The sequence below is a fragment of the Orcinus orca genome, chromosome 8 (assembly GCF_937001465.1).
Source record: "Orcinus orca chromosome 8, mOrcOrc1.1, whole genome shotgun sequence".
NCBI lineage: Eukaryota > Metazoa > Chordata > Mammalia > Artiodactyla > Delphinidae > Orcinus > Orcinus orca.
Genome location: NC_064566.1, coordinates 5,864,779 through 5,882,512, shown reverse-complemented (window position 1 = coordinate 5,882,512; position 17,734 = coordinate 5,864,779). Strand labels below are relative to the sequence as shown.

The 17,734-nt window shown below is 42.1% G+C and overlaps 1 protein-coding gene across 21 annotated transcripts in view; it reads left to right on the top strand.

Moving 5' to 3' along the window:
- The window catches only part of C8H11orf80 (chromosome 8 C11orf80 homolog), a 90,914-nt gene that overhangs the window by 73,018 nt on the left and 162 nt on the right, over positions 1-17,734 (top strand). For 11 of the 21 annotated variants that reach the window (XM_049714165.1, XM_049714164.1, XM_049714177.1 and 8 more), the window contains 4 exons: positions 247-345; positions 5,242-5,517; positions 13,650-13,728; positions 17,452-17,639. In XM_049714165.1, the coding sequence (XP_049570122.1) occupies positions 247-345; positions 5,242-5,517; positions 13,650-13,728; positions 17,452-17,639 (642 nt within the window). The other 10 variants (XM_049714163.1, XR_007478982.1, XM_049714173.1 and 7 more) reach the window with 10 other exon arrangements.

Here is a 17,734-nt window from a genome sequence, read left to right as displayed (position 1 = left end):
TTAGGTAACAGAAATTGGAAGATATATGGGAGCCACAACTACCTGTCTCATGTCAAGTATCCCAGACCTTCTTTCTACTTATCCTGTGTCCACAAGAACTAAGGAAACTTCTAACACAACATGAAGGATGTCAGTGGTTTGCCTTTCTATTAGTCTCGATCTCTCCCCATGTAAACTTCCTGTGGGTACTTACCCTTTGGTTGCCAGTACTGGAACTCAACATATTCTGTCTCTGGCCCATTTTAGGCAGCTGACACACAGGAATTTGGGACCAAGCTGCATAAATCATTTCATGAGATCACCCAGAACCGATTTCTTCACCACTGCTCACGTGAGGTGAAGCAGGTAAGTGTAAAGTAATAATAGGTACTTTGGTGGAAATCTTCCATATTGATGTATGAGAACCCTGAGTACACAATGGGTAGGTGTAGTACTTTAGACTGCACAATCTGAGGTTAGCCTTTTAGCAAGGAAGCCTATGGTTTAGAAAAACTTTATGGAACATGGTATTACATAGAGGTTAAGAGCATGGTTAGAGATGTCACTTGAATTCCATTTCTGCCACAAACTAGTTGCATGGTATTATTATAAAAGCTATTTATTCCAAGTCTCAGTTTCTTTATCAGTAAAATAAGAATGATGCACACCTAAAATGATCATTGTGAGGTTTGAATAAGATAATGTAAGTAAACTGCTAAGCACATAGCTACTTTTATGAGGATGATGATATGATGGAATTCCTATGTTTAGTTTTGCCTAATGAAAAACATACTTTTATCTATTTACCTTTTTGGATGCTGGAGATACAGAGTTGCATTAGTTGGGGTCTCTGCCCTCATGGAGGTCAGATAGTTATAGGCTCCTCTAATGAGTGAAGAGAAATCATAGCTGGGAAATTTTATGTATTTCCAGATTCTGGGTGTAGGTAGTAGTAGTGTTTCAGCTGAAGCCCACTCTTCTGGCTCTCTTGGCAACCATCAGCAGGATTGACTTTTCTGGAATTAAAGTATAAGATGAGTAAATAAAAGAGATTAAGAGGGAAATGATTATACAGCGGCTTCTGGCCAAGATAGAGTAACAGGGACCAGATTTACCCTCCTGCCTGAAATAACCAAAAATCTGGACAATAACAAAAAAAAAAACAACATATGAAACAATGGTTCTCAAGACATTGGGCCTCAGACAATGGATGGGATACTCATTCCTGAGAGATGGAAAACAACGAAGTGAGCTCTATGAATGCCATTGCACACTGCTTAGAGAAAGTACAGAGACTGTGGAACAGGGAGAAGGAATCCAGGCAGAGCTTCATGGTGTCCCTGAGTTGAATAGATGAAGCTAGGAACCCAGAGATGCTAAGGCAGGTTAAGCTTTCAGGGCAGAGTACCAGAGAAGAGAGAGCTGCACAGAGAGAGAATTCTGGAGATCTGCAGAGGCTCCTCTCTCTGGTATTCAGTTGAGTACTGATCAGCTCATTCATGTGAAGAAACTGTCCAGGTAAAGAACCACTCAGAAGGATTACAGGGGACAATAGGCAGAGCTTACACAGGGCTGGGAATAGTGCCTATTTTCATCAACCAGAGAACAAAGTCTCATAATTTATGGAGCATCAGGTAAAATACTAAGAATAGTCTTGCCTCAGAAATGGAAAAAAATTACATCTACAATAAACACTCCTTGGTTCTGCCTAACAAAGCTCAAAAGCAGAAGCAAGACCTAAAAGGATCAGGTGGTTTCCAAGTAATTCAGTGGCATCTCAGAACAAAGTTCAAGAATATTTATAAGAATACAAAAATATCCAGCACCCACCAAGGTAAATTCATACTGCCTTGAATCTAATAAAAAAAAAAAACAGACATGCTAAGAAGCAGGAAAATACAACCCACAATGAACAGAAAACTCAATCAATTGATCAATTAATCAATCCAAACTGATCCAGAACTGACATGGAAGATAAAATTAGTAGACAAAAACCAGTTATTCTTATAACTGTATTCCATATGTTCAGGAGACTAGAGGAAAGATTGAACATATTCGTTAGAGATGTGGAAGGTATAAAAAAGAAACAAACTTTAAGGTGAAAACTAATGTCTCTGAGGTGAAAATTATACTGGTTACACCAAGTAGTATCAATAGCACATTAGACACTTAAGGAAAAACACATAGCAATAGAAACTATCTGAAATTAAACACAGAGGGGGCTTCCCTGGTGGCTCAGTGGTTAAGAATCCACCTGCCAATGCAGGGAACATGGGTTCGATCCCTGTGTGGCCCGTGTGCCACAACTATTGAGCCTGTGCTCTAGAGCCCGTGAGCCACAACTACTGAGCCTGCATGCCACAACTACTGAAGCCCACGTGCCTAGAGCCCATGTTCTGCAACAAGCGAAGCCACTGCAATGGGAAGCCTGCACACCACAACAAAGAGTAGACCCTGCTCACCGCAACTTGGGAAAGCCTGCGCACAACATTGAAGACCCAACACAGCCAAAAATAAATAAACAAACAAATAAATAAATTAAAAAAATTAAGCACAGAGGTTAAAATAATAATAGACCATTGAGCATCTGTGAGTTATAGGACAACTTCACATAGGCTTATACATGTATAATTAGAGAATCTGAAGAAGCAGCAGAGGCAGAAAATATATTTGAAGAAATAATGGCTGAAATTTTTCCAAATTTGATGAAATCTATTAATCGTACAGATCCAAGAATCTCAACAAACTCCAAGCCTAAGAAGCAAAGAAAACTACACCAAGGCACATCATAATTAAATTGGTTAAAACCAGTGGTAAAAAGAAATCTTAAAAACAAACAGAGACAAAAAAAAAAACCCACCTTGTTATGTAATAACAAGGAAACAAAGATAAGGATTACAGCAAGTTTCTCATCAGAAACCGTATACGCTAGAAGAAAATGGAATAACATCTTTATAGTACTGAAAAAAACCAAAAACCTGTCAACCTAGAATTCTTTACCCAACAAAAGTATCCTTAAAAACAAATATGAAATGAGGACTTTTTATGACATACAAGAGATGAAAGAATTCATTATCTGCAGACAAGAAATATAAATGTAAAAGAAGTCCTTCAAGCAGAAGATACCAGATGGAAACCTGGGTCTACACAAAGGAATGAAGAGTACTTAAAATGGTAACTATGTGGATAAATATAAAGACTTTTCTTATTATTTAAATCTCTTTAAAACATAATTAACTTTTTAAAGCAAAAACAGTAATAATGTATTTTGAGGTCTATAACCTATGTTAGAAGTAAAGTGTATGACAACAATAGCACACAGACCAGGAGGAGAGAAATGGAGATGTATAGTTGTAAGAATTTATGCTATCTCTGGGGTGGTATAATATTACTTGAATAAACTGGTAAGTTAAAGGTGAAAGGAACCATCAAAATAACACATCCAGGAGTTATACCTAATAATCCAAGAAAGGAGATAAAATGGAATCATAAAAAATATTCAACCCTCAAGAGAATGAGAAGACAAGCCACAGGCTGGAAGAAGATATTTACAAGACACCTCTGATTAAAGGACTATTATCCAAAATACACAAAGAACTCTTAAAAATCAACAAGAAAAAAAAATTTTTTTATAGTCATAGATAGATAAGCTTTATTCCAATGTCTACATAAAAATGAGTTGATGTTCAACAGGAAAAGGTTTTTCCAAAGGGTTAAAATTTATCAAACAACAGAACTTGGTCCTTTTCCCTTTAGTTTGTCTCTCAATTCAGTTGGCTGACGCATCATTATTAGTATCCACCCTTACTAATCATTTTCACCACACACAATATCTAAAAGTCTTCGGGTGGCACTTCCCATTTCTCTGGAAATCTCTTAAACTGCTTTCAGTTACAAGAGATGGGCAAGGTTTTTATCTACTCATACTCTACTCCACTGGAGACAAAAACACATCCCTGAATTCTCTCGTTTAAATTGTGGCTGTTGGCAAAGTGTCCAAATGAAGAACTTAACGCTAACACACAAAGAACACAGTATAATCTCTGTATAATAGTAACTTTGCTTTAACTTTTTCTCATTAAAGAATTATTTTTATTATATCTCCACAAGGAAGTGATAAAAAATACCTGTAAAAACATTGAAAAGGCTCTTAAAAGTCCTGGAATGAAAAATTCTGAAGTATAAATTATGATACATCGTCTATGATTTGCAAATAAGAATAAAATAAATTCTACAAGCTAGACTTTGTGAGTGATTTTTTTTTTTTTTTTTTGCGGTACACGGGCCTCTCACTGTTGTGGCCTCTCCCGTTGCGGAGCACAGGCTCCGGACGCGCAGGCTCAGCGGCCATGGCTCACGGGCCCAGCCGCTCCGCAGCATGTGGGATCCTCCCGGACCAGGGCACGAACCCGCGTCCACTGCATCGGCAGGCGGACTCTCAACCACTGTGCCACCAGGGAAGCCCCGACGATTTCCTATTTTCATCCCAATTGAGTTTTTGAAAAGCTATATAATCTGTCGACACGCACAATCCACACAGGAACTTGCTGCTGCCACTAATGATGAAGTCAATCTGAAGGACAGAGATTTGTATGCTGGATGCGCCAGGCTCTTCCATGCAACTGATTGAAGTGGTCGTCTCTTATTTTTTCCCTTATGTTTTAAATAAAAGTAAATATACATATGGTAAAAAATTTAAATGGTACAGAAAGATCTAAAATAATCAGTAAATATCCTTTTGTCCCATAACCTAGAAAATCTGATGTCTTCCAAATCATCAGTCGTATGAATAATTTGCAAAGTGAAGTCAAACTTGGAGTCTCCTCATCTGAAAATTATTCTCAGGACTTTCGGAATGTGTTGATTCTGTCATACATTACTTCTGTTACAGAGGAAAGCCATGCAGTCTTCTTAAAAAAAACTAATTACAAAAGCAACACGCACACTCTGCTCAGAGACAGCAAGTCCAGGCAGCACCTTGTACAGGATCTCGTCCTGGTTACGGGCAGATTACCTGGTATTATCCAGAGTCACGGGCGGCAGTAGCTCAGCCGAGCCCTTCCTGATGCCTTGGATCCTCCTGGCCAGCGGCACATCCTTTGGGAAAAGAGTGACGCGGCTGGCATGTAAGGAGAGGAGATAGGCATCCTCAAAGAGATGAACTAGAAACGCTTCTGCTGCCTCTTGTAGGGCCAACATGGCCTGAGCTTGCCAACTGAAGTCCACACCACGAGTGAATTTAACACATATTTCTCTTGCCAGGCGGCAGAAGGGGGTTCTTCCTTAACAACAGGTGTGTGCTCTTCTCAAGAGTTCGGATCTCCTTCAGAACCCAATGTCTCCAGCGAGCAAGTCGACGGGAGGAAGTGCCTAAGTATGGGCCCGGCCGGGTGGCGGCAGGAGCCGGGCTCACGGTGCGCCTCCTTGGGGCTTCGGACTTGCGGATCCATCGGCGTGGGCCCATGGCTGGCGCTCAGGGTTGCGGACCCGCGGCTCCTTCTCGGCCTTCCGGGTCCAGAGGCAGAGGCTGGCGTCCAGGTGAGGACCAGCAGCACCCCGGCCGCATGCCCCGGCTGGGTGGCGTTCAAATTGCCCACTCGGCCGTGGATTCACTCAACAAAAATTTTTAAATGGGTCAAAGACCTTAACAGATACCTCACGAAAAATGGCATGAGATAGCAAATAAGCACATGAAAAGATGGTCCACATCATATGTCATCAGGGAAATGTAAATTAAAACAACAATGAGATATCACTACACACTTACCAGAAGGGCCAAAATCCAAATGCGGGCAAACATGTGGAACAACAGGAACTCTCATTTATTGCTGGTGGGAATGCAAAATAGCACAGCTACTTTGGAAGACAGTTGGGCAGTTTTGTGTAGAACTAAACATACTCTTACCATGTGATCCAGTAATCATGCTCCTTGGTATCTACCCAAAGGAGTTACAACTTAGGTCCACACAAAAACTTGTACACAGATGTTTACAGCAGCCTTCTTCATAATTGCCAAAACTTGGAAGCAACCAAGATATCCATCAGTAGGTGAATGGATAAACTGTGGTACATGCAGACAATGGAATATTACTCAGCGCTGAAAAAGAAATGAGCTATCATGCCATGAAAAGATATGAGGAAACTTAAATTCATATAAGTAAGTAAAAGGAAGCCAACCTGAAAAGGCAACATACTATATGATTCCAAATACAGTGCATGATATTCTGAAAAAGGCAAAACTCTGGAGACAGTAAAAAAAAATCAGTGGTTGTCAGGGGTTAGGAGGAAAGGAGGAACGAATAGGGGGAGAACAGAGGACTTTTAGGGCAGTTAAATTATTCTATATGATAGTATAATGGTAGATAAGTATCATTATACATCTGTTTGAGCCCACAAAATATACACCAGGATGGAACCCTAACATAAACTATGAAATTTGGATGATAATGATATGTCACTGTAGGTTCATCAATTGTAACAAATGTACCATTCCAGTGGGGGATGTTGATAATGGTAGAGGCATCAGTGGGGACAGAGGGAATATGGGAAATCTCTCTATCTTCTGCTCAATTTTGCTATGAACTTAAAACTGCTCTAGAAAATAATCTATCAAAAAATACTCAATCTCAAAGAAGAAAAAGATGAAAAAGAAAAGGGAACAAAGAACAGATGAGACAAATAGAAAACAATAAGATGATATATTTAAACCCAGCCATATCAATTATCATATCAAATATAGTCTAAACAACCCAATTAAAAGGCAGAGATTGTTAGATTGAATAAAAAGCCAACTATATGCTGCCTACAAGAATCTCACTTTAAATATAAAGACAGAAATGGATTAAAAATAAAAGAATAGAAAAAAGATATACCATGCTTACACTAATAAAAAGAGAGCTGGAGAGGGTATAGTAATATCAGACAAAGTAGAATTCAGAGCAAAGAATATTACTAGGGATAAAGAGGGTTACTTCATAATGATGAATATAATACAGTGAATACAATGAACACAATAGCTCTAAAGATTCATAAAACTTTTTAGAGAGTTTTTAAATGCATGAAGCAAAGTTAATAGAACTCTAAGGAGAAATGAAGTCCACAATTATATTGGGAAGTCACGACATACCTCTCTCAGTAATTTGTAGAACAAGTAGACAGAAAAATCAGTAAGTTTGGGGACTTCCCTGGTGGCGCAGTGCTTAAGAATCCTCCTGCCGATGCAGGGGACACAGGTTCGATCCCTGGTCCCGGAAGACTCCCCCATGCCGTGGGGCAACTAAGCCCATACACCACAACTACTGAGCCTGCGCGCTAGAGCCTGCAAGTCACAACTACTGAGCCCACGTGCTGCAGCTACTGAAACCCAGAGCCCTTGGTCCACTACAAGAGAAGCCACCGCAATGAGAAGCCTGTGCAACGCAATGAAGAGTAGCCCCACCTTGCCACAACTAGAGAAAAAGCCCGTGTGCAGCAACGAAGACCCAACACAGCCAAAAAAAAAAAAAATTAGTAAGTTTGTAGAAGTCTCAAATAACACTATGAATTAACTTTACCTAACTGATATTTATAAAATACTCTGCCCAACCACAGTAGACTAGACTATACATTATTTCTAAGTATGCAAGGGACGTATAGCAAGATAGACCATATTCTGAGCCATTACATACATCTCAATAAATTTTAAAGGATCTGAGTCATATAAAGTATGTTTTTGACCACAGTAGAATTATTATATTTTATTATTTTATTATAATAAAATCAATAAGAAAAAGATATCTGGAAAACTCCAAATATTTGGAAACTAGATGACACACTTATAAATAACCCATGGATCAAACACAAAATCAAAAGAGAAAGTAGATAATTTTTTTTTTTTTTTTTTGCGGTACGCGGGCCTCTCACTGTGTGACCTCTCCCGTTGCGTAGCACAGGCTCCGGATGCGCAGGCTCAGTGGCCATGGCTCACGGGCCCAGCCGCTCCGCGGCATGTGGGATCCTCTCGGACTGGGGCACGAACCTGTGTCCCCTGCATCAGCAGGCGGACTCCCAACCACTGCGCCACCAGGGAAGCCCGAAAATATTTTAATTTAATTAAAATGGAAGTATATATTATCAAAATTTGTGAGACATAGCTAATGCAGTACTTAGAGAGGAAAATACCTGTGTTAGAAAAGAAAAAGGTCTCGGGACTTCCCTGGCGGTTCAGTGGTTAAGACTCCATGTTTCCACTGCAGGGGCAGGGGTTTGATCCCTGATTGGGGAACTAAGGTCTCACATGCCATGTGGTGCGGCCAAAAAGAAAAAGATAAAGAAAAAGGTCTTAAATCAATGACCTCAGCTTCCAACTTCAACTAGAATAAGAAGAGCAAATTAAACATAAACAGAAGTATGAAATAATAAAGATCAGAGTGGAAGTCAATAAAATGGAAAAACAATAGAGAAAAAAATCAGTGAAACGTAAAGGTGGTTCATTGAGAAAGAAGATTAATAAGAGAAGACACAAATTGCCACTAATATCAGAAATTAGAGAGGTGGCATCAGATATTAAAAGGATTATCGGGGAATATTATGAACATTGCACTAAATTTGACAATTTAGATTAAATGGAAAATTCCTTGAGAGACATAAATTACCAAAGTTCACTCAAGAAGAAATAGCTCCATATACCTGGTAGTTTTATAGTATTAAAGAAGTTGAACCTTTATTTAAAAATCTTACCGTCATGTTCAGATTATTTTAAAACTCTCAAACCTCAATAATAAGAAAACAAACAACCCAATTTTTTTAATTGGCAAAAGATTTGAACACACATTTTACAAAAGAAGATATACAAACAGCAAATAAACATACAAAAGTATGGGGACTTCCCTGGTGGCGCAGTGGTTAACAATCACCTGCCAATGCAGGGGACATGGGTTTGAACCCTGGTCCCTTCCACATGCCGTGGAGAAACTAAGCCTGCGTGCCACAACTATTGAAGCCCGCGCGCCTAGAGCCCGTGCTCTGCAACAAGAGAAGCCACCGCAATGAGAAGCCCAGGCACCGCAACGAAGAGTAGCCCCCACTCACTGCAACTAGAGAAAGCCCACGCGCAGCAATGAAGACCCAATGCAGCCCAAAAATATAATTAATTAATTTTTAAAAACATACAAAAATATGCTCAACATTATTAGTCATTAGGGAAGTGCAAATCAAAACCACAATGAAATAATATTTCACACCTACTTGTAATAAAAAGACTGACCATACCAGGTGTTGGCAAGGCTGTGCAGGAACTGGAACTCTTATACCCTCTTTGTAGGAATAAAAAATGATACAACCACTTTGGAGAACAGTTTTGCAGTTTCTTAAAAAGTTAAATATACACCTGTCTCACGACCTCGACATTCTACTTCTAGGTATTTACCCAAGAGAAATGAAAGCATATACCACACAAAAATGTATACACCAATGTTCATGGCACATCTACCATATTTGTAATAGCCAAAAACTGGAAACAACCCAGTGTCAACAGGTAAAAGAATAAATACACTGCAGCATATCCATTCAGTGGAATACTACTCAGCAATAAAAGGAGTGAACTGTTGATACACACAGTAGGATGGATGAATCTCTAAATAATCATGCTGAATGAAAAAACCTGGAAATACAAGAGTACATACTGCTTGACTGAATTTATAACAATTCTATAAAATGCCAATTACTCTGTAGTTACAGATCAGTGGTTGCTTGAAGATGGGAGGCATAGGAGTTGGAGGGAGTGGAGGAGTTATGAAGGACAGAAGAAACTTTTGAGGGTGATGGATATGCTGGTTATCTTGATGGTTTCACAAGTATATACATTTGCCAGAACTTATCAAATTGTACATTTTATAAAGATGCAATTCATTATATGTATGCAAGCTATATCTCAATAAAGTTGCTATAAAAATTATAGACACTGTTTCTGAGAGACACCTCTTCTGCCTCTCTCCCTCTCCTACTTCTGTTTGCCTGATCAGATGGGGAGGTTTGGGTACCTAGTCACCCAAGGATCACAGCATCTCATGGATTTGCCCACTCTCCTCTGCTTTGTAGCAGTGAAGCCCCTATAAATACTCCCTTCACCACACTGTTTTTTCATGGCTGCATGTACCTTCTAGGAAGCACCTTCCTAGGAATGCATCTGCCGTTCCTTTCAGCTGGCTCACTGCAAACACTCTTGCTGGTTTCCCTTCAGCTCGGTAAGCTGCTGCCCACAACTTGAGCGAATAGGTAAAAGCTAATACCCATTGTATCATTACCCGTGGATGCTGTAACAAATTACCACAAATTTGGTAGCTTAAAAACAAAAGAAATTTATTATCTCAGAGTTCTGGAGTCCAGAAGTCTGAAATCAAGGTGTTTGCAGGGCCACACTCCCTCCAAAGGCTCTAGAGGAGAATCCTTCCTTACCCCTTCCAGCTCTGTTGGCCCCAGATGTTCCTTGACTTGTGGCCACATGACTCCAGTCTCTGCCTCCATCTTCATGGCCATTCCCCTTTGTCTCCCAAGTCTCCCTCTGCCTTTCTCTTACAAGGACACCTGTCATTGGATTTAGGGCCCTCTCTAAATCCACAATGATCTTATCTTGAGATCCTTAATTACATCTGCAAGGACCCTTTGCACATTCACAGGTACTAGTGGTTAAGACTTCGACATATCTTTCGGGGGGCTACTATTCAATTCACTACAGCTATCTATATCTTCAAATTTCTAGGGATAGGTCAAGGGTAAGGCATGTGGCATTATCATAGGACCTGAGATACATGGGCAGGATCTACAAGTGTTTCAGCCTGTGAAGTCCTTTTGCTTGGGCCTCTGTGATATCCCAGGGAGATCTGAAAAGGAAATGATCTGACCTCCTTTGCCCCACTGTATTGCTATGGTGATGACCCATAGCCTCAGGGCCATTCACAGCCCAGTAAATTTGGCAGATGGCTGGCTAGTCTTATGCAGTAGTCACAGGGCTTGGAAGGAAGGAACATTTATTGAATCCCTAATCTGTGCCAAGATTTCCACTTTAATCTCTACAAAAATCCTGAGGTAGGTTGTAGATTTCCCATTTTATAGATGAAGAAACTGGTTAGGGAACTTTTCTAATTTGCCCAGAATCACGCAGTCAGTAAATGGCAAGGCTAGGATTTATAATGAGTTCTCCTGGATCCGAAGCCTAGTAACATTTTTGCCATATAGGACTCGATCACAAGCCCAGGGGAATATAAGTGACCAAACCCATACTTCCCTACTCAAGATCATTACCGTTTCCCTCGGAAAATGGCCATTTAGTGATTAGTAACTTGTTAGTGGCACACGACTGGCACCCAGTGGCTATAGCTAAAAACTACAAGATGAATGATAGGTCCAATTCTTTTACCTCTGCACCAGTCCCTCAGTTTCCATTTCTAAACAGGTAAAGTAGAATAGCTGACCTCTTGAGTAACATTGAATAAAACCATCTATGGCTATTATATAGTTTATGGAGAAATGAAAGAAATGAGAGAATATTTAGGGTTTTATAGAATATATTCATGGAAAGGTCGTGCCAAGAGTGGAGATATTAAGCCTTGGTGTTGGAACAGAGGACAGTGGGCCATGAAGACAAGATAGTAATCCTGGACTTACTGTCACATTTGAGTGTAGGGACTAAAAACTTAAACCCAGAGTAAGCAGGAGCAGTAGCATGGAGGCAGCTTCCTAAGGAAAGGTATTGTTTCGCAGGTGGTAGACCAGAATGAAATGTCTCATAGAGTGTTAAACTCAAGGAGGTCTATCCTGAGGATAGGGCTCTCTCATCTGGGGGACCTGATGAGAATGGAAGGTGTGCAAGGCTCTCCTAGGACTCAGAGATTTATATCTGAATGTAGGTATTTCCTTGGGTAAAGGTTTGTCTATTACATGAGACTTCTAGGCTGGAGTGAAGTAAAAGAATAAGCTTTTTCTTAAAGAAGAAGAAAGATGTTTGGAAATTTTCCTAATGCTGTTTCTTTTTTCACACCTTTAGGGCCATCTTTACCTCTTCTATGTTTCTTGGAATATAATTACTTAGAAACTGAAACTTGCCTTGTTAAACAACATATGATAGAATACATTTTTTTGGTTATAATTCACATACCATAACATTTACCACTGTAAATTTACAATTCAGTGGTTTTAAGTATATTCACTGTGGTTTGCAGCCATCACCAGTAAATTCCAGAACATCTCCATCACGCCAAAGAAAAAAACCTTGTACCTAATCTGCAGTCAGTCCCAATTCTCCTATCTCCTGTCCCCTGGCAACCACTAATTTACTTTTCCTCTCAGTGGATTTGCCTGTCCTGGACACGTCATGTAAATGGAATCACACAATAAGTGGCCTTTTGTGTCTGGCTTCTTGCACTTAGCATAATGTGTTCAAGGTTCATCCCTGTTGTAACAGGTAACAGTACATTCCTCTTTTATGGTTGAGTAATAGTCCATTGTATGGATATACACCACATTTTTTAATCCATCCATCAGTTGATAGACATGTTATTTCCACTTTTTGGCTATTATGAATAATGCTGATGTAAACATTTTTGTGTGTGTGGACATATGTTTGTCATTCTCTTTGGTGTATAGCTAGGGGCAGAATTGCTGGGTCATATGGTAACTCAAACTGTTTTCCAAACTGGCTGCATTATTTTACTTTCCCACCAGCACTGTGTAATGGTTCCAATTTTTCCATATCCTCATCCACAGTTGTTATTATCTATTATTATTACTACCATCCCAGTGGGTATAAAGTGGTATCTCATAGTGGCTTTGATTTGCATATCCCTAATGAATAATTATGTTGAGCATCTTTTCATGTGCTTATTGGCCATTTATATCTCTTCTTTGGAGAAATGTCTATTCAAATTCTTTGTCAAACCCATTTTTTTATTGGGTTGTTATTTTAAAGTTGAACTATGAGTTCTTTATTCTGGATACAAGTCCCTTATCAGATATGATTTCCAAATATTTTCTCCCATTCTTGTGGGTTGACTTTTCACTTTCAAGTGTCCCTTGAAGCACAAAAGTTTTTAATTTTGATGAAGAGGATATCTATTTTTATATACTTGTATTGAAAAACAAGGAACTGGGAGGATTGGGTTCTGACCTTTGTTTCTCTGTCCAAATTGAACCAAATAGCAGGGCTTTGAAAGCTACACAAGACTACAAAATGTGCCCTGTGGCTTCCCATGTTTGACCTCAGTCAGTCATTTGTTGAGCACTTACCGTGTGCAAGGCACTATGCTAGCTGTAAAAGAGATACAGGCATGATGAACCTTACAAGGAATTTAAGATGTAGGAAATGGACATAAATACATAAATTGATGAAAAGGGGCATGCAATGCATACTTAAAAGAGCCCAAGGAATGGAGCAGACAGTACATGAGTGACCAGAGTTCAGAAAAGCTAGGAAATGCCCGGAATGGCTGGAGTGAACTGCAAAGCCTCCAAAAGAAGAAGGAAGTCTTAAAAGTTGGGGGCTGGGCAGGGGGTTCACATTAGCCAGGAGGAAGTAATAGGGGCTTCCAGGTGAAGGAGGAAAGCCCTGTGAGGTCAACAAAGCCACCAGGCACGTGATCTCACTGGGGCTTGTTCATGCTTCTGCAAAACTCACTTAGGACTTCTAATTTTTTAAGCAGCTGCTCCCAGAGAAAAATAATGCAGAGCAGAGCACAGAGGATGCACATGAGAACAGCAGCCTGGAGCTCCTTGCAGGTAAGGTTTCATCCAGCTTTTCAGGTGAGCCCTGGATCAAAGCTGGGAAGTCAAAGATGTGACTTCAAACCTTCAGACAGCACCTTACACCACAGCAACGTTCTGGGCTTTGGTTGTGGCTCCCACCACCACTCTGGGTATTCTGGGGCAGCAGGAGGCATTCCCTTCCAAAAGCTGCTACGATAGGACTAGAAATTTCTCAGTTTGTGCAGTTAGATAGCTGCACATGATGGGGCAGGGCCCTGAATTCAGTTGGTTCCTTCATGTTTTCATCATTATAGTGTTGCTACTGTGGCCGTCCTTAGTTCTGGTTACTACTGTGTTTGGGGCTCCAGAGTCTGCTCCTGGTTGCAGACACCACCTCAACCTTGATAAATGTTATGGGGAGGTGTCAGTGTGTGTAATGTGACGGTGATTATATTGTCTTTTACCCTCCCTCCAACACTTAAACAGCCTTCAGGGCCTGCAGTAGCAGGTGTGTATGTCTGAAAATAATCATAGCCACTGGTGCTTGAACTGGTATGGTGCAGGTGCCAGGCACTAGTCCGAGATTTGAAAGTGTATTAACGCTCTGAATTCTCAAAACAGTACTATGGTACTATTATTATCCTCATTCTACAGATGTGGAAACAGAGGCCCAGAGATGTCAATAAACTTACCTGAGGTCACACAGCTAGTAAACGACAGAGCCAGAATTCAAACCCAGGCAGTCTGGCTCTGGTCTATCTCTAACAGAGCCAGGCTGGTGAGGATGCACTGTCGGACCAAACAATGCCTGGGCTTGAGGGAATTTGGGGACTGCTTTCAGCAGCGTGCTTTGTTGGTAAAATTCCTCTCTCCAGGGTAACAGCTACAACATACTGCATGGCGTCTGTGCTTAGGCCTAAGATGTGTTTCTGAATCATTCTGTCAATTAAACTGTATTTTAAATGTTGTGGGGGCTGTTCCTCCCAAAAAGAACCCTGCAGCAAAGGCTGGTACAAAGCCAAGAATCTATAATTTAGATTTGGAGATTTAGAAGAATGGAAGTGTATCATATAGCACAATTCAGCATTCACCACATACGATTCACTATTTATGTAGTGAAAAGACAAAAGAATAAGTACTTTCCTTAGAAGAAAAAAATTAACATTTAATTCAGCACCTTCTGTGGACCCAGGGAGATGCTAGGCTCTTCCAGTGACCACTCTCACAGTGACCCTTTGGGGTGGGTAGCATTGGCCCCCTCTCACAAGAGACAACCCAGGTTCAGAGATAGGATAGAGCACTTAGCAGGAGGAGGATCTGAACTCCTGCTGCCTCTATAGCTCATGCTTTCTCTACAATGCAACATAAGCCTTAAAATCTAGGTGTTTATGATCTGGTGGACCGCCCCCTAGAAGAGTGTTTGAGCTGCTCTGCCTTACAGAGCTGCAACTCTAGTTGCCGTCAGTCCTATGTTCCACATGGGCAGCTACACTGAAGAAAATCACTAAGTGTGTGATGCCACTGTACACCTGTGGTCCATTCCCTGAGGAGCCTTCAGTTTGTCAATTCTTTCCATTGTCTTCCTGGCCTTCTCCTCAGTGGCCACTCCATCCTTTTTTTTTTTTTTTTTTTTTTTGTGGTACGAGGGCCTCTCACCGTTGTGGCCTCTCCCGCTGCGGAGCAGAGGCTCCGGACGCACAGGCTCAGCGGCCATGGCTCACGGGCCCAGCTGCTCCGTGGCATGTGGGATCCTCCCGGACCGGGGCATGAACCCGTGTCCCCTGCATCGGCAGGCGGACTCTCAACCACTGCACCACCAGGGAAGCCCGCCACTCCATTCTTTTAAAAAACTACCAAGCCTCGTCCTCCTGATTTAGCCTCCTACTTCACTTACTAATCTCTTTTTTCAGTAAACTCACCCAGTTTGTACTCCCCCCACTGCCAGAACCTTATCAGCATAGGGACTCACCCCCTCCAGGCTAAGGGGTGGCATTATCCTTACTGCTTTCATGGTAGCACTTTATCATCTCTGCACCTTCAACTTCTTTTCTGAGTTCCTTTCTCTCAGGAGGTCCATCTTCAAAAGGATATCTCCCATGATCTTGAACTTCTCCCACCTATCTCTCTCCATCATATCTCAATCAAGGTTCTCAAAAAAGCAAGCTACACTGTTTCCCTCTCTTTCTTTCATTCTCTCCCTAACCCAGGGCACTTGCTTTCCCTGTGGCCTCTGAACTGCAAAGTCTCTTGTTTGGGAAGGCCTCTTAATTACCAAATTGATGACTGTGCATTTATCTTTATCACACCTGGACTATTTGCAGAGCTTGGCACTGTGAGACTATGACTCATCAGGTTCTCCCCATCTCTTCTCTCTTCGACTAGCTTCCTCTGGCCACCCCCAAATAGTGCTCATACTGCAGTCCCTCCCTAGCTGCTCTCTTCCATCCCAGGCGTTGACCCCTGCCTCTGGGCAGAAGACTCCTCAGCTGGTATGACCATTCCAGGTCTCTCCTGAGTGTTAGGTGGGAGATATATCTGCTCACTAGGCTGCTACATATGGCGGTCCCACTGGTACCTCAATTTCCTTTCTCCTGATATCTTGCCCTCTGCACACACACCCAAAATCAGCTCTTCTTTCTTCAGTCTCTGTCATGACTACTAGCACAACCTATCCAGTTTTTCACATCTGAAACCTGAGACTCGTTTGAGATGCCCCCCATTCTAATGTTTCATATCCAGTCTACTACCAAGGCTTGTCAATTCGGCCTTATGAATACTTCTGACTCCTCCATCCCCGCTGCCTTCACTTCTTCTGGGCTCTTGAGGTCTTCCCTCCTCTAAGCTGACTCTAAGCCACACCTTTGACGAATGATGACTTTTCTGAAATACAAAATTAACAATATATCTCCAGTGTTTAAAAACTCTTCACTGCCTTCCTATTTCCTACAGATAAAAATCCATTTCTTAGCCTTCTCTGATTCCCACTAACCCATTCAGATTCATCTCCTTGGACCCCCCCTACACTTTGCATTTTGTGTGGGATACTGTTTAATGCCTTTGGGTGTTTGCTTAACCCTTTCAGCCTGTTAATCCTTTCCTCTGCCTTGTCAGTCTGGTGTATTACTCTTCATCCTTCAAAACCCATCTCAGACATTTCCTCAAGGAAACATTTTTCACTTACAGAGATGGTTAACAGCTTCTTTGTTTTACCCCTGGACTTTGTACACACTTCTGCATCGTTCCTAGCATCTGCGAGCTTCACCCAGGGAACAGCTCATTGATCTACATTCCTAGGACCTGCTCAGGAAGAACCTGTAGATCCAAACTTACTTTAAGTTTGCACTGCCTAAGCAGCGTGCCCAACAAAGGGGGAGAGAGGTGAGGCCGGCTTTCTGGCAGGGGAATCACAGTTTGGCAGGGAGGGAGGAGCTGGATGGTGCAGACTCCACGAGGAATCTGTGTGAAGTGACCAAGTGGGCGCAAGCCCCAAGTGAGGGCTTGGTTCAATCCCAGATGCCTCTTCCCAGGCCCAGCTCAGTGGCTACAGAGAGACCCCGAAGCCATTGTGCAGCCTCAGCCTGACCCTGAAGACCCGGAGCTGCCGGGTTTGGATCCGGACAGGACCAGATGAAAGGGTCCTGAGGTGGGAGGGCTAAGAGAGCCGGACTCCAGCTCCTCCCTTTCTCCCAGGTTTCCCCCAAGGGTCGTCCTAGCACAGGACATGGGAGTAAGATGAGCCGGCTTGTTTTCTCCTAGGGACCAGCGGGCAAGTAGAAAACAAGAGTCTCAAAAGAGGCAGCCTCTGCCAAGGAGTGGAGGAGGCGCGGGCTTTCCGCTCCCCTCGGGCCCTGAACCCGTCAGAGGCCGCCTTGGGCTGCGCGGAACCCACCGCGGCTCCCCTGACCCCTAGCAGAAACAGGACGGGCCCCAGGAGCGGCCTGGAGGTAACCGGGCTAAGGCCGCGCAGGGGAGGGAGCGGCGGGAGGGCGGGGAACCCGGCCGCTGCCAAGGGGTCCTCACCCCGGGCCCCCTTTCCTCC